This window comes from Saxophila tyrrhenica, assembly GCF_035928015.1.
Source record: "Saxophila tyrrhenica strain CCFEE 5935 chromosome Unknown scaffold_18, whole genome shotgun sequence".
Classification (NCBI taxonomy): Eukaryota; Fungi; Ascomycota; class Dothideomycetes; order Mycosphaerellales; family Extremaceae; genus Saxophila; species Saxophila tyrrhenica.
The window spans coordinates 363,729-386,741 of NW_027041750.1; the positions used below are offsets into that span (position 1 = coordinate 363,729).

Genomic DNA, 23,013 nt, shown 5'->3' on the forward strand with positions numbered 1-23,013 from the left:
GACCCGGGTTTCTGGAGCACAATGCATTGCGTTCGTGAAGATGAGTATCCGCGAGTGATTCGAGACTCCGCTGTCACAATAGACATCAACCAGATCCAGCCCATCTGCTCATTGTGTGAAGCTTTTGAGCATGCCACAGGCCAGTATGAGGACGATAACCCCACGGCATCAACGTCACTCCGGTATCAGCACTTCAAAGAGCTTGGAGAGCTGGCTCACAGAGGATGTTTATCGTGCAACGTCTTCCGTTCAGCGATCCTGCATCATCATCCTTCGAAAGACTCATATGAATTGCTAATGGCTGACGACGACCTAGTCAGTGTCTCTTTGTCTGTGGGAGGTGGCGGGCCTGATGCTCTCACCGTCCATTATCCTTACAACGCAAGCTTTGCTGACTTCAACAGCTACGATCCCGAGTGGCCCTACGGACGCCTACGGACGTCCTGACGCGGACTTGCTGGACGTCGTAGGACCGGATTTCTACGGCCCGCGAGAGAGGTTCAAGCGTATATCGACAGCTTCCATGAACGTACTTCTGATGCCAGCGAAAGCCGCCCAACAACCTGCACATCCTGTGCCCCCTCTCGCGCTGGCGTCCACCTCGGTCAGGAAGCGCTTCGCGCGGCGCTTTCATGCTGCTAAGAAGCGCCTCAAAGATATCTCCGGATCATCAGCAGCCGCAATAGTGGGCCCTTCTAGTCTGGATTCTCTGTCATCGGAAGAACTGGATCGTGTGCATCTCGGCGACTTCAATGGAGTGCGAGAGCAACTGCAGCTATGGACTGAATATGGTGATGCCGAAGGAGTCCAGGATGCTAGGAGGCTTAATGCGGAAGCGCTCAAGTCACGAGGTAAGTCGGTGACGAACGCATGCGACTTGAAAGCTCGATGAGGACGTCCAGATTCATAAAGGGACTGACTACTTCTCTAAAGAAGACATGCGGCCTGTCAGGGCTGAGATCAGCCCTCATGCAACATCTCCAATTTCAAGACTAACAGTCGCATGTTGGCTTCGAGACTGTTTGACCGCACATGAGCAGTGTGGCTCTAGAACCGGGCCGTCGACAATGCCGAAACGCCTCCTCAAGTTGGGCACTCCCCAAGAAGGTACTGGGACTCCTTATGTGTATGATACTGACGGCTCACCTGTCAGCTACGCCTGCTTGTCCTACTGCTGGGGTGGAAATTCCAACAATCGATGTCGACTGCTCACATCCAATCTAGACCAATTTCGGGAGGCAGTTTCCACATCCGAAATGCCAGCGACAATCAGAGATGCCGTTGAAGTTGCTCGTGCTCTGGGTATCTGGTACCTGTGGATAGACGCCCTGTGCATTATACAAGACGACGAGCAAGACTGGAGAGAGGAGAGCCCGAGAATGGGCGATATTTACAGCAACGCACTGCTAACGATCGCTGCGACCTCTTCAGAACATGCTGACTATGGCTTGTTGGGGAGGAGAATCGCGGAATATCCCAGCTCTTCTCGACCATGCCTCTTCCGCGGGAATCGACTGCTACAGCCAACGCCACAGCTGTCTCGGTACTTGCACGAGGCGCCCATCCTGCATAGAGCCTGGACAATGCAAGAGCTGTACCTTTCCCGCAGAATCCTGCATGCGACCGACGACTCTTTGCATGGGAGTGCCGGTGCCTGCACAGCACTGAGCACTTCCCATATGGCTTTCCCCATCATGATAATCCAAGCATTGCCGCTCACGGCATCTTTCCAGACTTCGCGGCCAAAGAATTCTTCCGGACCACCGATTCGCGGTCGCACACTGCGCAGCAGATATGGAGAGATCTCGTACGTGGGTACTCATCCAAGATGATGACCAACAAAGGGGACGTTCTGGTGGCGATAGCGGGTCTGGCTGCATTCATGCGAAAAGCGACTGGCGACCAATATCTTGCAGGACTGTGGCGTGAAATGTTGAGGTCTGACCTCTTGTGGCAGACTAATGAGTCGCGATACCGACCCAGTCGCTACGTTGCTCCGACTTGGTCCGGGGCCAGCACAACACTGGGCAAAAATGATGTAAGCCTAGGTGCTGGACAGACCTCCATCGACTTCCGGGAAGTAAAAGCCAAAGACCAGTATGTCGCTATCATCGACTCTTGCTCTGTCACTTACCGCGAAGGAACTTCTGAGTCACAGGTTCTGTCTGGTGAGTTGAACATCACCGGCAAGCTGGCACTACTGGAGTTTTTCCTCGAGAATGTGTGGGCTTCGAGCAGCGGAGCAGATCTCTTCGTTCGCATACCGGCTTTCAACGCGGTAGGCGACCCGATCTTCGACACAAACGATATGGTATTAACCAAAGAGCGGCGGCGCGGCATCTACAGAGTCCGAACAACAGAAAGCCAGCTGTACTTTCTAGCGATCACTCGCTCCGACGAGGAGCCATCTTATGAAGACAGGCCTTGGAAGGCGCCTACCATTGACGAGGAGCTTCGGGATCGTGAGCAAGCCACAAGACGTTTTGATCGCTCGAGCAATTTCTCTCTTGTATCCAGAAAAGAGCGCCGACCATTGTTCGCCCGCGGCAGGCGTTTCTCGATGAGTGACTTCGGGAACCCTGATGTTGATTTGTGGGAAACCTCTCCGGCGATGTTCCGCGGATCGTGCCCGGCATACCAGGACATGGGAACAGGCATACCAGGACATGGGAACAGGCATACCTCCGTTGCCTGGAGTAGAAGCCAATCAGGTTTCTATCGATGAAGCATCCAAACTACCGGGTGAGAGCTCTGGTGCTGGTGAGCCATTGGATGAAGGGGACGACAAGATACCGTCTAATGCGCCAGACGACGCCAAAGGGCTGGAAAGTGAGCCCATATAGTTGCAGCAAACACAGCTGAGGCCAACGGAGGAGCCGAGAGAAGCCCCTACCCCTCGTTCAACGCGCAGGAGATGTAGGAGGCTGCAGAGGAAGGGGCAGCGAGCATGAATCTGGCTACGGAGCAGTTAAGGCAAGAAACAGAACAAAAGCAAAAGGCCTACGACGAGGCCTCGATCACGAGCAGTAGACGTACACTACATGCCTACGGCCGCATCCCGCAACGCACAAGCAGCCTTGATCGGGACAGCTTCCGGTACTGGTCGAAGCGCTTCGAGAAGAAACATTACGCTCCGTCGTCCGCGAAAGACAGGGCTAAGGAAAGGCAGGAGGCTCTGAAGACTCATGTTCATGGTCTGATGCTGGAGCGTGTCGGCGAAGGAGAGCAGGAGGTGAAGGAAGGCCGCGTGGTTTATCGCCGTTTCGGTATCGCTACACTTGAGATTCGAGAGGGTAGAACGGCGCAGTTCGAGGATGTGGTTGAGACGAGCATCGTGATTGTATGATGCCGTTGATATGTCCAGACGCAGCAATCCTTACCATTCTCCAAGTCCAAAACAACAACACAGTGATGCAATGTTCTCTTGGTTTGCCTCGATGCTCATGATTTGTGTAGCAATAAACTCAACTCAAGGGGAAGATGAAGGTGAAAGCATGTGATTGTCAGGCATCAAGGCACGTGATCCCAAAACACCCCACCAACACGCAGCTCTGGCCATATCAGCGACCCAACGGCTAGCAACGGTGTTACATTCAATGCAACCCTGTGCCCGTATCATTCCTCCGACCTCACACTTACCACTCTCACGTCATACACTGAGGCAGGCTTGGAGCTGTAGACTCAATCGCGTCCAGCAGCAATCTCATTTACACCCTCGACACTACTCGACCACCCCACCTTGGCCATACCTATACCGCACCGCACCATCCGCCAACATGGCACCCAACCTCAAATCCTTCTTCCAGAATGTGGACGATAACGCCGAGACCTTCATCGAGCGTCTGCGAAAAGCGGTGGCCATCCCCTCAATCAGCGCCGAAGATGAGCGCAGAGCAGACGTTGTTCGGATGGGCATGTTCCTCAAAGGAGAGCTGGACAGATTAGGAGCATCTACAGAGGCGCGCCCATTAGGCAAGCAGCCCGGCAAGGAACACCTTGAACTACCACCTGCGATCATCGGAAGGTACCCGGCAAAGAAGGACGACAGCAAGAGGACGATATTGGTATATGGACACTACGATGTCCAGCCGGCTAACAAGTCAGATGGCTGGGAGACCGAGCCCTTCAAGTTGAGCGTGGATGACAAGGGGCGGATGTACGGACGGGGCAGCACAGATGACAAGGGCCCAGTGCTTGGATGGGTGAATGTCATCGAGTCACACCAAAAAGCCGAGATCGACTTCCCAGTCAACCTGCTTATGTGCTTCGAGGGTATGGAGGAGTATGGCTCGGAGGGATTGGACGACTTCATCATCGCTGAGTGCAAGCCCGGAAAGTACTTCGCGGACGTCGACGCAACTTGTATCAGCGACAACTACTGGCTCGGGACGGAGAAGCCGTGCTTGACGTACGGCCTGCGAGGTTGCAGCTACTACAGCATCCAGGTCTCGGGGCCTGGTCAGGACCTCCACTCGGGTGTCTTCGGTGGTACTGCGCAGGAGCCCATGACTGATCTCGTCCGAGTCATGGCAAGCTTGGTGGACGGCGATGGCAACATTTTGATCCCGGGCATCATGGACGATGTAGCAAAAGTTACGCCGGACGAAGAGAGCCGGTACAAAGACATCGCCTTCACTATGGACAACCTATACGAGAGTCTAGGAAGCAAGACCGGCATCTTCCCAGACAAGGAGCGCACACTCATGGGCCGATGGCGCTATCCTTCCCTCTCACTCCACGGTGTCGAAGGCGCCTTCTCGGCACCTGGTGCGAAGACCGTCATCCCTGCCAAAGTCATCGGCAAATTCTCTATCCGCACCGTCCCAGACATGAAACCTGAAAAGGTCGACGAGCTCGTCTACGCACACGTCGACAAAGTCTTCGAATCCCTCAAGTCCAAGAATACCATGAAGTGCCACCTCCAGCACAGCGGAAAATGGTGGGTTGCGAGCCCAGACCACTGGAACTTCACCGCTGCCGCGAAGGCTGTGGAGGATGTATGGAAGGTGAAGCCGGATCTGACGAGAGAGGGAGGGTCCATCCCGGTCACCTTGACGTTTGAGCAAGCGACAGGGAAAAATGTGCTGCTGCTGCCCATGGGGAGTAGTACAGATGCAGCGCACTCAGTGAACGAGAAGCTGGATCGGAAGAACTACATTGAGGGGATCAAGCTGCTGGGAGCGTATTTGCATTATGTGGCGGAAGAGCCTATGAAGGAATGAATGGTATCCTCTTACCATCGGCTTGGTGGGATGGCATGTGATTCCCTGAAAGGAGGGTCATGCGTCACAGTTCAGCCAACAGTTGCGTCCTACCGAGACCTACATAGATAGCTGCTATCCCACATTTACGCACCTCTGTACCAGATGCCCATGTCCCATTACACATGTTCGTATCTTGTATGTTCGACGAAAGTGGGAGTCGTCCTGCGAACTTTGCGTCCGTACAGCTAACAAGCGGCTCGTCATGACGACATGCACCACGCTTCACACTGCAAGTGCTTCGCCTCAACCTTTCCGCGGCCACTCACTTGTTCTGCAGAGATGGCTATAATTTGAAGCAAACGGACTGCAATACCCCACTCAAAACCATCTGCACCGGTTTCTCACGTTTTTGATTGCCTCCACTGACATGGCCGACACTTCTGCTCAACGGAGCAACCTGAAGGACTTTCTAAGTGTAAGTTAATCATCTACAGGATGAATTGGTTCAAAGAGTATGTCTTTCTAATGTTCAATAGTCTATAGCAACCATCAAAGGCGATCTCAGGTGTGCTCACGTCAATGCTGTTCAAAATCAATCCATCACTAACAGGCACCAGCAACATCACCGCACCACCATTCGTGCTCGCCGACAAGTCCACAACAGAGTTCCCACGCTACTGGGTCGAACACCCAGAACTATTCTGCGCACCCGCCAAGGAACAGAGCCCCGAACGCCGCCTCCTCGCCGTAGTGAAATGGTTCCTCTCCAGTCTCAAAGGCCAGCAGTACGCCGGTCGAGACCCCTCTGACGGCGTCAAGAAGCCCCTCAACGCCTTCCTCGGAGAGATCTTCGCGGGCTCCTGTGGAACGGAAGACGACAAGACCGTTCTCGTCAGTGAACAAGTGAGCCATCATCCACCAGTCACGGCCTGCTATCTCTGGAACGACAAAGCTGGTGTCCGAGCAGAGGGGTTCACTAGGCAGGAGATTACGTTCAGCGGGAGCGTGAATATTCAGCAGATCGGGCATGCGGTGTTGCATATCGATCAGTATGACGAGGACTACCTCATCCCGTTGCCGAATGTGAAGGTGAAGGGAATCTTGACTGGTGGGCCTTACCCTGAGTTAACGGAGCCGTGCACGATTGTCTCTTCTGCTGGATTTGTGGCGGATGTGGACTTCAGTGGCAAGAAGTTGCTTGGGATGTCAGGGGACAAGAACCACGTCCATGCTACGATCCACAGCACGGATGACAAGAAAGGGAAGGACCCGATCTTCACTGTGGATGGTAATTGGACTGAGACTTTGACGTTCAAAGACGGCAAAGACAACACTGTCGATACATACCAAGTGGGCTCCTCGCCAGCCACGGACTTCCAGACCCTACCAGTAGACAAACAAGACCCCTGGGAATCTCGCAAAGCCTGGGATGGCGTGATCTCATCCATCCATTCGGGGAACATGCAGGGCGTGGCTGACAACAAGAACGAGCTGGAGAACGCGCAGCGGGAGTTGAGGAAGAAGCCTGAGACTAGTGAGGAGAACTGGAAAGCATTGTTCTTCCGGAAGGAGGATGGTGACCAGGTGGCGCAGAGACTGTTGGATGTGACCGGCGAGAAGATGGATGTGAATGCCACTTGCGGTGTGTGGAAGTTTGATCGGGAGAGGTGGGAGAAGGCTGAGCGGCCTTGGAGGGAGGGGGTGACGCCGTATGGTTAGTGGTATCTGGCTGTAGAGATAGAGATAGATGTTCCTCGTCTCACAGGAGACAAGAGCCATTCAATTCATCGTTTCCTTTCAGTTCGGAGGAGAATGTACCTATTTTGACATGAATACAGTAACTGGGACTGGACGAGCCTTTGGACGAATCTATTGGTCTTCTGGACGAGACATAATGGCCGTATGTTTGACTTGGTTCAGATGAGAATGCTTTCGAGCTGTGTTGTGGTCGTGAAGGCATGGTGCAGGGGCCGGAGATTGATCATAGCGCGGCACTTCTCGAGAGACGTCTGCTTTTCGCCTCCTGTCTTTCTTCCTTTCTGTCACATCAACGCCAACGAGGATACATACGCATTCAGACGATCGACAAGACACATGGGTTAACCTCACATCGGACGGTCGACATGCAACTGCCGAGTTCCGACCGAGTTCACGACGTCGTCGTCGGCTTGCCACTTCATCCACCTGCACCGCCCTGTTCTTGGCCATATGATGACGGGAACAAGACTTCACCCGACGCGCAAGACATGTCCTAGGCGATGCGAATACGGCCCACCCAATGTACTATCTCTGGCTTGCTGGCGACTGTAATCGCCTCAAAGTCTCCACCAGCGATGCACCCTGGGCTAAGTAGGAGATATCGAAGTCTGAGCCTTTCATACCATCGACCGGCAGCGGTTAGCAACTATGGTGGACACGTACACTGGCTATGATCTGAAACACCCAACGGTGCACACAGCCTGGACTTCACGGCGAGCTCATTGACACTGGGTGAGTGCTCAGGCGTGCGTCGAACGCAATGTCGACGGTATGTATCGAATTCTCTGCTGCAGTACACGTAGGGTGGCCAATTTGCATCAGCTCAGGTAGTATTCATATCGGTTTTCCATCGCTTCACTACATGATTCTCCTTGGTGCTGTGTGCTTTTCTTTCTGTTTATTTCGTGCTGCAAGAGGCTCTCGAGCTACGAATCACAGCGAAGTCCTTCTCGAGGGAATTTGGACTCTGTTCGTAGGACAACCTACTTGGGTAGCGTATCATGAGCATCGGACAGTGGGACAGCCTCCCTCCGTTCGATGGATCGATGGCCTCCAACGAAAATGTCGAAATCTACCCTCAAAACTTCCAGCATGTGGCCTTGGACCGGACCCAGAGCCCATCCTCTATCCTCAAGGCAATCCCATGTACAACAGCCCCATCTTACGCACCGATGGTAACATTGTCGGCTCTTCTGTCTTCCTCCATCGGTCCATGGCCAGTACTGCAACTACAGCTTGCCTACACCAAATGCTGGAAAGCACTTCCTGAAGATGCAAAAGCCGGCAGAGCAGCTCCACACGAACAGCAACTGATTGACCGGACTTTGATCGAGTGCAAGCAGTCATACACATCCCTCCTCGACCTACTACATGCTTCCTCAGCTGCCCAAGCGATCGTCGATCCAGGATCAGGACGCTCCATACACCACAATGCTCTCGCTGCTTCCATCCAGAGCTTCGGAAGATATCTGCCTTCGCACAATGGCCCTCGAAAACCTGTTGTCGCCATCTCCCTGCCCAACGGACCTCTGCTTGCCCTCACAGTCCTGGCCACAGCCACATATTGCACAGCAGCTCCTCTCGCACACGGCAGTGGTGTAGGGGCAGAGCAGTTCAAGAGTGATGCGCTGCAATCTGCAGCCAGCTTCATCATGGCATCGGCGGCAGATGTGGAAAGGCTGGGACTTCGGAGTTCATGGCTGGTTGAGGCCAACGTTGAGGTAATTTTGGTGGAATTGACGCCCGATATGTGCATCGAGGTCAGGTCCTTGGACGGTACAGCAGCGCCAACAAGTCCGACTACAAGCCTCACACCGAACGGTGCAGACGATACCGGTGTACTGCTCTTCACTTCCGGCACCTCTGGCACGAAGAAGCTCGTACCATTGACCATACACTCCATGGTCTGCGGTGTCGCCATGGTAGTCGAGTCGTGGGGTCTGTCGCCTTCAATGCGCTGCTTGAACCAGATGCCTCTGAACCACGTCGGTGGGCTGGTTCGGAACCTCTTCGCACCACTTCTCTCCGGCGGCTCAGTCATGTGCTGCAGTGCGTTCGACGCGAATCTGTTCTGGGATTGTGTGGAGGACTACGCACCGACTTGGTACTATGCCTCGCCGAGTATGCATCAATGCATTCTCGAGGCTGCAGAAGATAGGCCTGAGGCTTTGTCTAAGAGCCAGATCCGACTGGTCTGCAACGCGGCCGGAGGACTTCTGCCCAGTCTGGCGTGTCGCTTGCGGGATACATTCGACTGTACTGTCCTGCCCAGCTATGGCATGACGGAGTGCATGCCGATCTCCACGCCACCGCAAGACTATCTTCTGGACAAGCCTGGAACTTCCGGCATCGGCATTGGTCCCGAAATCGCCGTACTTGATGGCAACGAGAAGAAGATCGGTCCTGGCTCTATTGGCCGTATCGCTGTTCGTGGTCAGCCAGTGTTCGCCGGCTACCTCAGAGGCGACGTGCTCGACAAGTCCTGCTTCACCGCCGACGGCTGGTTTGACACAGGCGACATGGGCTACTTGGATAACGAAGGATATCTGTACATCACAGGCCGAAGCAAGGAAGTCATCAACCGTGGCGGCGAGCTCATCAGCCCCTTCGAGGTCGAGGAAGCCGTCGTCGCTACGAGTGCGGACCCGTCATCGCCGACCCACGGCAGGGTCGGCAAGGCATTGGCGTTCTCTGTGCCCCACGATGTTCTCCAGGAAGTCGTGGGCATCTGCATCGTTACACCTGCTGGAGCGGAACGTACATCCCTACGGGGAATTCAAGCGGCTCTAAAGAACGTTCTTGCGCAGGTGAAGATACCTTCGGCTGTGGTGTTCATGGATAATGGACTGCCTGTGAATAATAACAAGGTTCTTCGCATCAGGCTTGCTGAGCGGTTGGGTTTGCCTGAGTTGTCGGATGCTACGCCCTTCCGGGAACGACACTTCGAAGCAGCCGGTCCTCCTGCAAACACACCACTCTCCGAGACTATTGAATGTCGGCGAATTGACGTCGAAGATGATGATGCGACTGGAGACGAGCTCCTTGAGCCTGGCCTGGCGGATGGTACGACTTCGAGCTTGACGCTGACTGAGCGCGCGATAGCAAAGATGTTCGCACAAGTGTTGAGCGTACCGGAGCAGAGTCTCGCTCCTGAGGCAGACTTCTTCCATCTGGGCGGCGACAGCATGCGAGCAGGTCGCCTCTTGTCCTTGCTCAGGAAGGAATTCAAGTCAAGGCTCACGATCGATCAGCTGTTTGCTAACTCAACTATTGGCGCACTGGCTTCGCTGCTTGGTGACATGACGCCGGAGCCTACTAAGCCGACCATGAACACACCCAGTGACGCACCATTCATGGATACCCTGCTTCCTGGTTGCGAGAAGACCTACAGCTCCACCAACCCGCTCGTGCTCATGCTGCAATTATTTCCGCTCTGCCTGTTCTACCCAATGAAACGAGCCTTCACCTGGACCGTCTTCATCTACTGCCTCTCATGGTCGCTCGGCTTGAACACAAGCGCCACGATTCCTGGCCGTCTTCTCGTTCTGGTCGTCTCCATGTTCATCGCTCGCACCATTACCAGAATCTTGGCTCCTCTCCTTGCTATCGCCTTCAAATGGTTGGTCATCGGACGCTACAAAGAAGGCTTGTATCCCATGTGGGGACGATACCACACTCGCTGGTGGCTCTGTCAGAAAGCGATCCAAACCACCGGTATGGGCGTCTGGGGTTCTTTCAACTGGAGCAGATGTTTCTTCTATCGTGCGCTTGGTGCGAAGATTGGCAAGAATGTCACGTTGAACAAGGGTGCGACACTTGGAGAGTACGATCTTTTGACGATTCAAGACAGCGTGAATCTTGAGCGATGCACTGTGCGACCTTTCGCTGCTGAGCGCAACACTTCGATGTATCTTGGTCGGATCACGCTTGGTCGCAAATCATCAGTCGGTCTCGGATCCGTCGTCGCTGCTGGCACCAACGTGCCCGCAAACGCTTGCATCGGCCCCAACTCATCAAGCTGGGAGGTCGAGGACGCCAGCGAGGCAAACAGAGACCTGGCCTCGAGCAAGATTCCAGGCGCGCACTGGGCTCTCAACCTCTTCCTTGGCCTTCCTTTGCAGTTCGCCTCAATGTTCATCGGTTCTATCCTCTGGCTCGGTTGCCTGGCTGCGCTGGTATACAACGACCTCAATTTCTCCATCGCTGATCCGCTCCGCTCCATCATCTTATGGTTCGCCACACCAGAGCGGGTTGGACTGCATTACGCTGCAATGGCAGCGAATGCCGCGCTAGGGCCGCTCTTCTTCTTCGCCGCTGTACTCGTTATAAAGAAGGCATTCGACCTCTGCTGTGGATCAGCGCAGCGCGGCCATGCCAGTTCCTTCTCTCAGATGACGAAGTTCCGCCGTCAATTGATCCGAACGTTGCTGCCAGCGCCTCGCTTTCGTAAGCTAACTGAGCTATTCGGGACCCATTACGAGGCTACCTCGATCTTCATGCGAGCGATGGGTGCAAAGGTCGGCAAGCAGGTGTACTGGCCAGGCACTGGGCCTTCGATCCAGGACTACGACCTTGTGGAGGTCGGTGACGATGTCGTTTTCGGCTCGAGGTCTCATCTTGTTACTTCTGATGCCACTGGAAGCGAGCCCATTCGCATCAAGTCTTTTGCCACGGTCGCTGATCGTGTTGTGCTTTTACCTGGTATCGAGCTTGGGGAGAAGACTATCATGGGCAGTGGCGCTCTGACGAGGCGGAACGCGCAGTACGCTGATGAGACGACTTGGGTCGGGAGCAAGAAGGGCGAGTGCATCTGCTTGTCCGCACCAGCCGGTCGAAAGGAGTCGCAGGCCTCATCAGCTTCATCTCCTGTTATCGCAAGCTTCAACTCGAGCAGCACCACACTCGCAGCCAGGAACAACGAGTACGAGCCGAAAGCAAGCCAGCTACCGCGTTTGGAACCAGCTCGAGATCTTCCTGTATTCAACCCTCATCACCATCGCCACAGCAATCTACTGGAACATCGGCTCCATCTCCGGGACCCAAATCATCGCACACCTCATGACACACAACCCAGCCTCCTTGTCCGCCCTCTCCCTCACCCCATCCTCCCCAGCTCGCCCCGTAGCCTTCTACGGCCTCTTCCTTCTCTGGACCATCCTCATCACAACCCTCCAATCCCTGCTCGTCCTCGTCTTCCTCATTGCCGCCAAGTGGATCTTGATGGGCCGACGCAAGCCAGGGAATTACTCCTGGGACACCTCACCGTACTGCCAGCGCTGGCAGCTGTACCTCAAACTCGAATCTCTGCGCCGGAACTGCTACGGCGGCAATGGCATTCTGGGCTTACTGACTGGGACGCATTACATCGTGCTCTACTTCCGCGCTCTCGGCGGAAGCATCGGGAAAGACTGCTCGCTCTTCGCTGGCGGACTGCCGAGTTTGCTCTTCACTGAACCCGACTTACTTACTCTCGGAGAAAGGGTGAGCGTGGATGATGCTAGTCTGGTGGCACATATCAATACCCGTGGGAAATTCGATCTCAATCCGCTGTCGGTCGGAGACAGGAGCGTTTTGCGGTCTGGGTCGCGGTTGTTGAGCGGTGCGCGGATGGAGGAGGATTCCTGTTTGCTGGAGCATACGCTTGTGATGGCGGGGGATGTGGTGGAGGCTGGGGAGACGATGCAGGGGTGGCCGGCAGAGGAGTTTCGGGGGGAGACGATGCCGACGTTGAGGAAGAGGATGGGGTGGTCGGTGTAGGTGGAAGCGCAGCTTTTCACTCGCTGCATGCTCGTTTCTGGCTGGCATGACCCTCGTCTTGTTGCTTGGATCAATCTGTCGGTCGTTTCAGGTCTCTTTTGTTTGCAGCATCTGCCTTTGGAGTAAGACTCTACCTTCTCACAGCACCCGGGAAGCGATGTGGGTAGTTTTAGAATAGAGATACCCAACTTGGTTCATATCCAAATACGAGACTTTGGCACTGAAGGCTTTTGATCCAGACCATGATGAGATGTAATGCTGTAAGACTGTTCTCTATACTGCAATGGCTTCCACGTTTTACTTATCAATGGTGACAGTACGCGCCAGCGCAAAGGAAGGCCTTTTGACAACGCTCCAGGCGATGCATGGCGTATCTTGGTCTTAACCCCTGGCCTCATCAATTGCTCCAACGGTCCCAGTCACACCCTCGACGGCATCGCCTCGCAAGCATTCTTCACCCGCTGTCTCAGCTCCTCCGACCCGACCTTGCCGCTCTTCGTGATTACGACGCCCGTGACAGCGCCATTCTTCACCAACCCAACAAATCCTGGCGTGATCTCAGTCGCCATAAGATCGAAACACCGCTCGATCTCCTCCTTGCTGATTGGGTTCCGCAAGCTTTGTCGAACCTGCTGGCTCAGTCCCTGCATGCTGAAAGAGCAGCGTGGCCGGCCAGCGGCGAGAAGCTCGAGTACGCGCGCCACGTCTTCGATGCGTTGGAGTGCTGCTTTGCGCTCGAGTTGGTCTCGCGTGGGGCCTGCTGGGAGGGTTGATGTGAGGGCTTGCTTTGCAAGAATGCGGTCTAGAAGGCTCGTGCCACGGTTCTGGACGGCGGCAGTGGATTTCTGCTCGGTGCTGACGGATGTGGTGCTGCTTGTGTCTGAGGTGGTGGGTGCTTGGCTGGCTTTCAAGTCTGCGAGTCTTTGCTGGCCACGAGCGAACATTGGCGCTGCTTTCTCCACAGACGCGGCCTTTTCGACTTCAGCAAGAGGGAGCTGGTCCAGAAATGTGCTGGCTCGGCAGCTCTCCTTGGGTGCACCAGCTAACCAACTGGACCACCTGTCCTGAAGAGCATTCTCAAACCGTGCGTTCGTGTCCACTTCGTCGATATAACTCGCAGAGCGCTTGATAGCTCTCCCACGAGGAGCAGACTTCACCAAGCGGATGCCAGCTCGCCCAAAATCCTTCAACAGAAACTCAGGTTCCACTTGTTGCTCCACTGCCAGCAGCGTCCGCAAATCATCCATAGACACCGCCCGCTTCTTCCAGTGCTTGGTGATGTTCGGGAGAAGTGCTTTGACTTCTGCAGGTGACGAAGTCCCGTTGTGTGCATAGTACATCGACAGCGCAGAGAGGAATGCTGAATGTAGTGATACAAGATCCATGAGCTCCGGCGGTAGTTGGCTGGAGTCGTCCATGTTTGGCTCTGGCGTTTTTGGTGGAGTGCCATACGCAAGTTGTCCAGCGTTGAGTGCGAATGGAATGGGAGCTGAAGGCTTCTCCAGCTTCATGTTGCGGAACAGATCTGCTGTGCTTTTGCTAGGTGTTTCCTTGGAAGATGGTGGCTGCACGTTCTTGAACCGTTTATTGCGTGGTGTAGAGGCCGTCGGCAAACTACTTTGCTTGGAGTCGATAGGCTGAACCGTGAATGCGCTCCCTGCCGCGGAATCGTCCTCGTCCTGATCCAGAGCGCGCTTCCGCTTGTTCTTAGGTAGCTTTGCCTCCTGTTGTAAAATTGCCTTCTTGTCATCAGGTACATGCGCTGTCTTCCTCTTCTTCTGTACGTCGTTCGCGTCATGCGCCTTTCCAATGGTCCCGAACGCTTTGATGCCGTGTTGGTGGTTGGGAGGTTGTTCTTCCGCAACGTGCTTTCGCTTCCTCTGAGCTGCCATGATGGTGATAGTCTATGTATGTCGATGTGTATGATAGAGGGTTGAGATGTGTCGTGAGCGATATCGAGGAGTTGAGGAGATATGTCTTGAAGTTGTGGAAGAGATGTTGGAGCGAGGCTGGGGTTACGCGACTCACACGCGCCACGCGTAAATTAGCTCAGTCACGTGATCCGTGCCGATCTTTACATTCACTTTGCTCCACTCACGCATCTCTTCTCTCAAACTCTCAAACACGCAGAACACATGCAAGACATATCAGCTTATCTTCGTGTCATGATTTGGCTACGATTGTATTGCGACCTTTGCACGCATACGCTATTTTTTGGAGCTGCAGCCCACCGTCTTTCCCCCTCTTCCGCCAGCCCTCCAGCACAATTCAAGCCCGCAGAGCCCCCAGAACTCACCTCATCTGGCTCCACCTGCCCAAACGTGCACTCTCACGAGATTCAGCCTCCAATCTAGAGGCATCGTCGCGCACGAATCACGTTGCGCAGTAAGCGACGGGGATCTCGCCCAGGAGTGGGGTACGGCAGTGAGATCTTCTCACGATTGGCTCATGCTGAGTATACCGCAAGGGCGGCATCGTTCGCCGGCAGCGGTGTCGGGATGATCAGTCGAGGTAGGCGAGGTAGGCGAGTATGGATGATTATATATCCGCTTGCCAGCGCCATTGAGTAATCTCTCATTCCTCCAACTTGTCTCCCTTGTGTGCAAGATCACTCTCGTACATACCTTCAGAATGTCAGAAGAGGAGAAGGGCACCAAAGGTGTCGAGGACGTGAGCTTGAACGACGAGAAGCCTACATCGACGGATAGCGGCGACCTCGACATTGATCTGGAAGCCTGGGGCGAAGAACATGGCTACGTACTGGACGTCGAAGTGTTAAAGACCATCACCCCAAAGTGGAGGAACTACCAACTGGCCAGCGATGGTAAGACCGTTCTGATCCCGCAGCCTTCGTCGGATCCCAATGATGTCTTGAACTGGAGCTGGAGCAAGAAGCATACAATCCTGTTTGTGATCGCAGCAACAGCGTTCTTACCCGATTATGGCAGTGCCACTGGAGCTGTCACCCTTATCCCGCAGTCTATCGAATGGGACATCTCGCAGGATACCGTGAATCACAGCCAGGTTGGGAATGTGTTCATGCTGGGCGCTGGCGGTATATTCGTAGTTGCACTAGCAGCATACTTCGGCCGTCTACCTGTCCTCTTCTGGTTCACCTTCACGGCTGTCTGGACTGCGGCAGGCTGTGCGGGCTCTGGGACCTTCGACTCCTTCATGGCCTTCCGCATTCTCAACGGCTTCTTCTCGACTGTGGCTCAGGGAGGCGGTGTCATGTTCATCAAAGACCTCTTCTTCATCCACGAGCGAGCACGGAAGATCAACATCTGGGCGTCTTTCGTTATCCTTTCGCCATACTTCGGCCCGCTTTTCACTGCTTTCATCACGGAAACCCAGAAATGGCAGTGGGCATTTGGGGTGTACACCATCATGACTGGACTCTGCTTGATCGCGCAGATCGCATTCGGCGAAGAAACCTACTTCAACCGCAAGATACCCATCGATGAGCGTCCCGTACGACAACCCGGCGTAGGAGGCCAGATGAAACGACTCATCGGGATCGAACAGTGGCGCGACAGGAAGCAGCGCAGCACCTTCAGCCAAGCCGCAATGCGACCCATCCTCGTTCTCATCAAGCCCACGGTCTTCCTATCCACCGTCTACTACCTCCTCACCTTCGCGTGGGTCGTGGGCATTAACACGACTCTCAGCATCTTCGTCACGCCTCTCTACGGCTTCGGTCTGAACCAGATTGGCTACTTCTACTTCACGCCCATCGTTGCCGCGACGCTGGGCGAGATCGCCGGGCACTGGCTGCACGATGCTATTGCCAACGCTCTGACCCGACGAAGTAAGGAGAAGAAACTGGAGCCCGAGTACCGTCTCATGGCTATTGCGATTAGCACGCCGTTCATCCTTACTGGGTTGGTGGTTCTGGGATTCGCGTTGGAGAACGGGTGGCATTACATGATCGCTGCCGTGGGCTGGGGTCTTTACGTCTTCGTGAGTCGTGCGGCGCCGCATGGATATTCAGGTTCTGACGGCTTCTAGGGCATCATGATCACCACAGTCGCCATAACAGCGTACTGCCTCGACAGCTATCCCGAGGGAAGCGGCGAAGTTGTGAGTCCCATTGTCCCCTTGCTAATTAGTGAAACCCATTCACTAACACGAAACACAGGCTGCCTGGATCAACTTCGCACGAACGACAGGCGGCTTCATCGTCTCCTACTTCCAGATCACATGGGCCAACGCAATGGGTACGAAGAAGAGCTTTGGCATTCAAGCTGCTATTTGCGTGTTCGCGTATATGATTATTGTCTTCCTGCAATCCTATGGGAAGAGGATACGAGAAAAGTCTGGACCGCTTAAGTTCAAGACTGATTAGTGAAGCATTCTGATAGCTTGCTCAATCCTGTCTCCATGCTCGGCTTTTCGCTGCTTGCTACCCTGTCCCCATCCAACCTGAATGTGCCAGCGGTGCCTTGTGCAAGCATGCAGTGGCCGGAGCCCCCGTCTCGCGCCTCTCGCATCCCAACTCGCATGTCGTTGTGTGCACGGTTCTGCTGCTCTCTGCAGATCCTGGCTGCTGAAGGTATAGATGGCGTTATGAATCGTGAGTTCGTCCAAGAGGTGTTTGAGAATTGAGAATGGTCTTTCATCAGACGTGGATATCATGTGACCACTCTGTGGCGCACTTTTCGAGGCCGTCCAAGTGTATCTTCAGCTTCCACTGCTCATATGATGGCGCAATATGTCGGAACGCGTTGCTCCACCTCGTAGGTAACGCACTGGACAGCGTACTCTCGTCCTATCTTTCTTCCAACGTAGCAATGCACTTCACTCCGTCCTCGCATCACTGTTCCTCCTCTTCTTCGGCGACTCGCCGGTAAAGATCGCTTTTATCCCCTCCCCAATCGTCACCATAATGATCGCAATCAGGTACTGGATCATCTGCACCACCCATCTCGCGGGAGCCCAGAGGCGTTGGTTTGGATCTTCGCGTACATCGCCGGCGCTGCGGATGAAGCGTTCGGATGTGCTGGGATGCTGGGTGTCTGCCATTGTGCTTCTCGTCTGGCTTGTCTGAAGGAGAAATGGGAAGTTGGTGAAGGAAGATAATAAAGTAGACGTCGGTTCTCGCGAACTCAATTCCTGTGGCTGAGCTCGATGCAAGAAAGCATCATACTTACGGGTCGCCGCGGACAAATCTGCACGTGGCAAGGAACTGCGGTTTGCATGTGATAGCGGTGTGGTCTTCAGATCAGTGCCCTGAGCCGTCGAGGCTTGTACGACTGCACGTAGACCACGCCTACCACATGGATTCGTCGTGTTGGCAGTCGACCGTACCGTGGCATCAACGAAGAGAGATGGTGTCGCCGTTCTTCAAGCGCTTGCCTAGGCAGGAACACGGACCTCGGCTGCCCTGGACCTCACCTCGATCACTGAGCGAGACGTTACTCTAGCATTGCAACATGTAAGATACTATTCTTCAGCATCTGCTCTTCCACTCTTCCACGTACGTTAACATCAGTCAAAATGCCGCAAGACTACAACGGCTTCGAGTACTTCAACGTCACCTTTCCATCCGAATATGTCGCCCAGGTCGAAGTCGACAGGCCCAAAAAGCTCAATGCCTTTACAGAGGCCATGTTCCACAGCATAGGAAGCATCTTCGATCGCTTATCCCATGACCCGGACGTTCGCGTGATCATCTTGTCTGGCAACGGCGACCGGGCATTCACCGCTGGCCTGGACGTCCAAGCCGCATCCGAGGGCGGCAACATCTCGAACAAGGACATCACAGACGTAGCACGCAAGGCTACTCGGATACGGCGACATATTCAGGAGATCCAGGACTGCGTGACCGCGATCGAGAAGTGCGAGAAGCCGGTCATTGTGGTGATGCATGGCATTTCCTACGGCCTTGGGATTGACATGGCGAGTTGTTGCGACATCCGGATCTGTGCGAAGGACACTCGCTTTTCCGTACGAGAGGTGGAGATAGGACTGGCTGCGGATGTTGGGACGCTGAGTCGCCTACCCAACTCTGGTGTCTCGATGTCGTTCGTGAAGGACGTGGCGCTTACGGCTCGAGACTTCAGCGCACAGGAAGCGCTGCAAGTGGGCTTTGTGTCAGGCGTGTACGATGATAAGAAGGCAGCGGTGGGACGTGCGTTGGAGTTGGGAACGTTGATCGCGAAGAAGAGCCCGGTAGCTGTGCAGGCGACGAAGGATGTGATCAACTTTTCAAGAGACCACACTGTCGCGGACGGTATGATTCTACGCAAGTTTACGTCCAAACACATCTCAAATACTGACGATATTTCGCAGGACTCACGTATGTCAAGGTACTGAATTCGTCAATGGTGCAGACGAAGGACGTCGAAGACTCCATGTTGGCTGGTATCAAGAAGACGAAACCCACTTTTGCAAAGCTCTAGCAGATATTACCATTGACGAACATTACATTGGTCGACCACGGCATCCAATCGTGAGAGACGTTCCTTCTCATTGATCAAACATGTTCGACGCCACATGTAGAGTTCGAGCAACGAACTTTAAAGATTGAAGGCACATTACATGCACCCAAAATCTATAAGTACTTTTCTCCCCCTACCTGTTCCATTAAAGATTCGCAAGGGTTGTCGAAGAACTTCTCTCCGTTATTCGACACTTTCGACATCCTCAAGTCTTTCAAAATTGTCTTTACGCAGCCTTTACACAACAGTATGCTTGACCCAGAACAGACTTTGCCGATGCACCTTTGCTAATTGCCCACACAGACCAGATATACACAGCAGACCAGCGGCCCAACATGGCGACCCTCACCACACAACCTTCTGCCCTCACTACTCCACCACAATCTCCGCATCCCTGGCAAGCCTACCTCGCCCGTCCACCCGTCATCTGGGCCCACGTCAGACCCGAGTACGACGTGCAGAGCGAAGGCGTCAGATTGAAGGGATGGCAGGTCGGCATGATGAAACCGCATAGGCTAACATATTGGTACGGGTCAGGTTCGTCTCCATTAACAATCTTTGTTTCCAAACATCCTGTTGATCAAACTTTCTATAGAATACCGACTTAGCTTCGTCACAAAGCCCCTCCAGCCTGGCCAGTTGGAAGTTGATCTCTACAAGCGGAATCTCGGTCTGAATATGGATGCGGAGGGCAATCTCATCCCGGTAGACCAGAAGGAGGTGCCGTGGAGACTGTTTCTGGGCTTTGAATACCGGGGCCACGAGCAGAGGTACATTCATATCACGTTCTTCACTCACCCGAGGACGTGGTAGATGAGCTAGCCGTCGGTGGTGCTGCGCAGAAAGAGGGAAAGGTGGGAGATGTTCTATCAGCTGCGTCGATCAGGTCTCGGAGGAGTGGTCAGTGAATTACTCTGGATTAATCGATAAGGGACTATTAATACCAAGCTTTGTTCTACAGTACATTCACTGCTGAGACATGAGGGTGCGACGTATTTCACCTCCTTGCTCACATTTCTTTCCACAAAACATAAGACCCACAACAATAGAACCAACGTCACATCACTCCCTAGAGCCGGACACAACTTCTTGACAGCAACACAAACGACCGCATTTCTCCACCTCCACCAACTCCGTCGTCACCCACCACAATGGACGGCGAACGCCTCATGCTGGTATACGGGCACAAAACCAACGGCCTCAAACTCGTCGATAACGGCGTCAGCATCCTCGACGAACTCGCTCTCGTCACCATCCTATCCGAATGTTGGTTTGCCATGTGGAAACCATCCATTCTGCCCTATACTAACAAATTCGCAGACCCCGAGATCCAAATGGTCACCAAAGCAATCACGCCAGGCAAGACTTCTTTCCCGATCTACAAGGCAGACCTCGACGTCGAGAAGACTAGTAAGCAGACGAAGGAGGAGGTGAAGGATGAGGTGCCGTGGATGGGGTTCTTGGGGCTTCATTGGGCGGGTCATAGTTTTGAGGAGGTGACGATTCTGTCTCCGAATCCTGCTTTTGCTGGTGTGAAGGCGGATGAGGCTAAGGGGAAGGACGCCGCGACCGAAGGGGGAGGTTGCTGAGGCCGTTGGTCAGGAAGCGAGTGCCTAGAGGATGACCGGGGGAGCGATGCTGTCTTCCGTCAATGTGTAGGGCGGGAAATACACGAGAGCTAGATCGCGCCTGAGTGAGTGGTCGGCAGAATTTTCCGTCGGCATCGACGTCTCAAGGCTGCTTGAACGCTTTTCACCTCCTTCGCGCTCCTAAAGAATGCTAATCCCTCCACCGTCCGCCCCAACCACACTTCCGGTAATCCACCTACTCTCCTCCCTGCACAACAGCCCAACCACATCCGCCACATCCTCCGGCCATCCCACCCTCGGAATCCCCTGGTGCGGTACGAACTCGTCCTCAAAAGTCTTGACCACCTCCTCCGGGATACCGTTATTGTAGACAGCGTCTGTTCGCGTGAGTCCGACCATTACAGTATTCGCCGTGGTCCCAGCCATGAAGGCAAACTCGGGGTTCTTGCCACCGAATGCATCAGCCCAGCTGCGTGTCGCGGCTTCGAGGGCGGATTTTGTGGCCATGTACATGATTCTAGAGTGCTAAAATCAGTTCAACAGGCCAGAGAAGGGACGGCAGGGTGATTACTGCTGGCTCCATCCTTTCCTCGCCCGCACAGACGAGATTGAAACGATCCTGGAGTTGGGGCGAAAGAGCTGCCTCTTGACACATTCTTCGATCATCTTGACAGGCGTCTCAATATTCGCTTTCAAGTTGTCTGCGATGTGCTCGTCCGTCAACTTTCCTATCCCCATCGCAGACGCGAAACAGGCATTGTTGATGAAGACATCCAGATGGCCAACAAAATGCCGCTGCAACGTATTTGCTATCAGAGCTGGTGTCTCATTATCCAGTAGATTAGCTGCTATGCCCACAATTTTCGGCTTTGCGTGCTTGTGAGGGTTGTTTCGATATATCTCCTCAACGGAGTGAGATATGGTATCGATGTGGTGTAAGGACTCTGGGCTGGAACAGGTGGCCACTACACAACACCCGCGACTGGCCAGATTCAGCACTATGGCTCGTCCGATGCCTCGACTGCCGCCCGTTACTACAGCCACGTGGTCTGCTAGGTCTTGTTCGCGGAGGCGGAGAGGTGCTGGGGGGCGGGCTGGATGGGAGGCCATCGTTGGTGGTTGTTGAAAGTAGTCTTACGTTACGCGCATTCTACCAGGCTTCTGTTATAGACATAGATCCTCGCCGCCGCCGAGAAGCCACTGTATGCACCAACGATGAGTGTTCATGAGTCAAGAACATGAAGTCAGCCGCCCTCTCCGCAAGCAAGCCACGTCCCAAAGAGGAAGCTACACACAGCTCCACATTCACTTCCATCTTCCAACGCGTCCCAAGAAACAACCACCGGGATCCTCTACTCCACCCTCACCATGGCCTCTCCATCTTCCTCCCCTCCCGAAACCCGAACGACACCTACCCCCGACCTCCCCTCCTCCCCGGCCCTCCACACCTCCCTCGCCCACCAAAACGCCCAATACAACGACTGCACCTCCTGCCGCATCATGGGCAGCGCCGCGTTCACGGGTCTGGGCTTCTACACCTACTACAGCGGCCGTAAACAATTACGCGAGCGGGAAGCGGAGTTCTTGAAAGCGGGGAGTCGGTTTGGGGTGAGGGTGAGGAAGATGATGATTTTGGGGATGAGTATGGGACTTGTGGGGTTGGGAGCTTGGAGGTTGGTTGATTGAGGGATCGAAGATGAGGGGCATGATTTCAGATGGTTGACATGGGAGCTGGCGGTATTGGTGCTAGGAGAATCCAGGCTGATGGAGGGCAAGACGAGGGAAGCTTTGATTCGTACTCGGACACCGACGACGGGGAGGGTACCACGAAGAGTGCTGTGTAGCGTCATGGTTGAGGCTGTCGCGAGTTGTACAGCTGGAAAGGGTGCCATCGTCACGAATGAGGCCTGCCTGGGGAGAAAGCGCCACGAGAACACCACAGTCTTGCCCATGCTGGTGCTATGCTCAAGAGCCTACAAAGGTGGTTCACAAGACGCGAGATAGAAGGAGGAGCTTGGGAATGCGAGGGTGGTTTGCTCGGATATCATTAACATCGTCTCCTCTCAACCGTAGACATAAAGACATGGGGTATCAGCGAATCGGCCGTCCAACAATTCCCTGCTCCAACGAATGCCATGATCCTCCTTGGTGTCCCTTGTCCCTCGCTATGCTGGCAGTTGATGCAATGCGGCCTTTCCGTCGCGCGCGTACAGACTCCTTCGAAACTCCTCAAATCCCTTAAACATGCCGCCCTCTCTTCCCTCC

General features: G+C 54.3%; 13 protein-coding genes across 13 annotated transcripts; 10 read left to right on the forward strand and 3 right to left on the reverse strand.

Annotated features, from left to right (window-relative positions):
- Positions 1–130: 130 nt before the first annotated feature.
- Positions 131–2,843, forward strand: LTR77_009560 (uncharacterized protein; the record flags this gene model as incomplete). The annotated part of the gene is made up of 4 exons (XM_064806787.1): positions 131–143; positions 405–851; positions 1,734–2,462; positions 2,677–2,843. 4 exons carry the CDS (start codon positions 131–133, stop codon positions 2,841–2,843), a joined length of 1,356 nt encoding a protein of 451 aa, XP_064655092.1.
- A 104-nt stretch (positions 2,844–2,947) lies between these two features.
- LTR77_009561 (uncharacterized protein) lies at positions 2,948–3,346 on the forward strand (the record flags this gene model as incomplete). The annotated part of the gene is made up of 1 exon (XM_064806788.1): positions 2,948–3,346. One exon carries the CDS (start codon positions 2,948–2,950, stop codon positions 3,344–3,346), a length of 399 nt encoding a protein of 132 aa, XP_064655093.1.
- Positions 3,347–3,776: 430 nt separating this feature from the next.
- Positions 3,777–5,222, forward strand: LTR77_009562 (uncharacterized protein; the record flags this gene model as incomplete). The annotated part of the gene is made up of 1 exon (XM_064806789.1): positions 3,777–5,222. One exon carries the CDS (start codon positions 3,777–3,779, stop codon positions 5,220–5,222), a length of 1,446 nt encoding a protein of 481 aa, XP_064655094.1.
- A 409-nt stretch (positions 5,223–5,631) lies between these two features.
- On the forward strand, positions 5,632–6,923 carry LTR77_009563 (uncharacterized protein; the record flags this gene model as incomplete). Its single annotated transcript, XM_064806790.1, has 3 exons — positions 5,632–5,679; positions 5,741–5,769; positions 5,822–6,923. The coding sequence occupies 3 exons, from the start codon at positions 5,632–5,634 to the stop codon at positions 6,921–6,923; spliced, it is 1,179 nt and encodes a 392-aa protein (XP_064655095.1).
- Positions 6,924–8,008: 1,085 nt separating this feature from the next.
- On the forward strand, positions 8,009–12,719 carry LTR77_009564 (uncharacterized protein; the record flags this gene model as incomplete). Its single annotated transcript, XM_064806791.1, has 2 exons — positions 8,009–11,883; positions 11,906–12,719. The coding sequence occupies 2 exons, from the start codon at positions 8,009–8,011 to the stop codon at positions 12,717–12,719; spliced, it is 4,689 nt and encodes a 1,562-aa protein (XP_064655096.1).
- A 419-nt stretch (positions 12,720–13,138) lies between these two features.
- LTR77_009565 (uncharacterized protein) lies at positions 13,139–14,611 on the reverse strand (the record flags this gene model as incomplete). The annotated part of the gene is made up of 1 exon (XM_064806792.1): positions 13,139–14,611. The coding sequence occupies one exon, from the start codon at positions 14,609–14,611 to the stop codon at positions 13,139–13,141; it is 1,473 nt and encodes a 490-aa protein (XP_064655097.1).
- Positions 14,612–15,350: 739 nt separating this feature from the next.
- On the forward strand, positions 15,351–17,064 carry LTR77_009566 (uncharacterized protein; the record flags this gene model as incomplete). Its single annotated transcript, XM_064806793.1, has 3 exons — positions 15,351–16,679; positions 16,728–16,799; positions 16,858–17,064. The coding sequence occupies 3 exons, from the start codon at positions 15,351–15,353 to the stop codon at positions 17,062–17,064; spliced, it is 1,608 nt and encodes a 535-aa protein (XP_064655098.1).
- A 452-nt stretch (positions 17,065–17,516) lies between these two features.
- LTR77_009567 (uncharacterized protein) lies at positions 17,517–17,741 on the reverse strand (the record flags this gene model as incomplete). Its single annotated transcript, XM_064806794.1, has 1 exon — positions 17,517–17,741. The coding sequence occupies one exon, from the start codon at positions 17,739–17,741 to the stop codon at positions 17,517–17,519; it is 225 nt and encodes a 74-aa protein (XP_064655099.1).
- Positions 17,742–18,215: 474 nt separating this feature from the next.
- On the forward strand, positions 18,216–19,120 carry LTR77_009568 (uncharacterized protein; the record flags this gene model as incomplete). The annotated part of the gene is made up of 2 exons (XM_064806795.1): positions 18,216–18,951; positions 19,011–19,120. The coding sequence occupies 2 exons, from the start codon at positions 18,216–18,218 to the stop codon at positions 19,118–19,120; spliced, it is 846 nt and encodes a 281-aa protein (XP_064655100.1).
- A 374-nt stretch (positions 19,121–19,494) lies between these two features.
- LTR77_009569 (uncharacterized protein) lies at positions 19,495–19,972 on the forward strand (the record flags this gene model as incomplete). The annotated part of the gene is made up of 2 exons (XM_064806796.1): positions 19,495–19,696; positions 19,755–19,972. The coding sequence occupies 2 exons, from the start codon at positions 19,495–19,497 to the stop codon at positions 19,970–19,972; spliced, it is 420 nt and encodes a 139-aa protein (XP_064655101.1).
- Positions 19,973–20,310: 338 nt separating this feature from the next.
- LTR77_009570 (uncharacterized protein) lies at positions 20,311–20,748 on the forward strand (the record flags this gene model as incomplete). The annotated part of the gene is made up of 2 exons (XM_064806797.1): positions 20,311–20,425; positions 20,480–20,748. The coding sequence occupies 2 exons, from the start codon at positions 20,311–20,313 to the stop codon at positions 20,746–20,748; spliced, it is 384 nt and encodes a 127-aa protein (XP_064655102.1).
- A 180-nt stretch (positions 20,749–20,928) lies between these two features.
- Positions 20,929–21,858, reverse strand: LTR77_009571 (uncharacterized protein; the record flags this gene model as incomplete). The annotated part of the gene is made up of 2 exons (XM_064806798.1): positions 20,929–21,265; positions 21,320–21,858. 2 exons carry the CDS (start codon positions 21,856–21,858, stop codon positions 20,929–20,931), a joined length of 876 nt encoding a protein of 291 aa, XP_064655103.1.
- Positions 21,859–22,116: 258 nt separating this feature from the next.
- On the forward strand, positions 22,117–22,434 carry LTR77_009572 (uncharacterized protein; the record flags this gene model as incomplete). Its single annotated transcript, XM_064806799.1, has 1 exon — positions 22,117–22,434. The coding sequence occupies one exon, from the start codon at positions 22,117–22,119 to the stop codon at positions 22,432–22,434; it is 318 nt and encodes a 105-aa protein (XP_064655104.1).
- Positions 22,435–23,013: the final 579 nt, after the last annotated feature.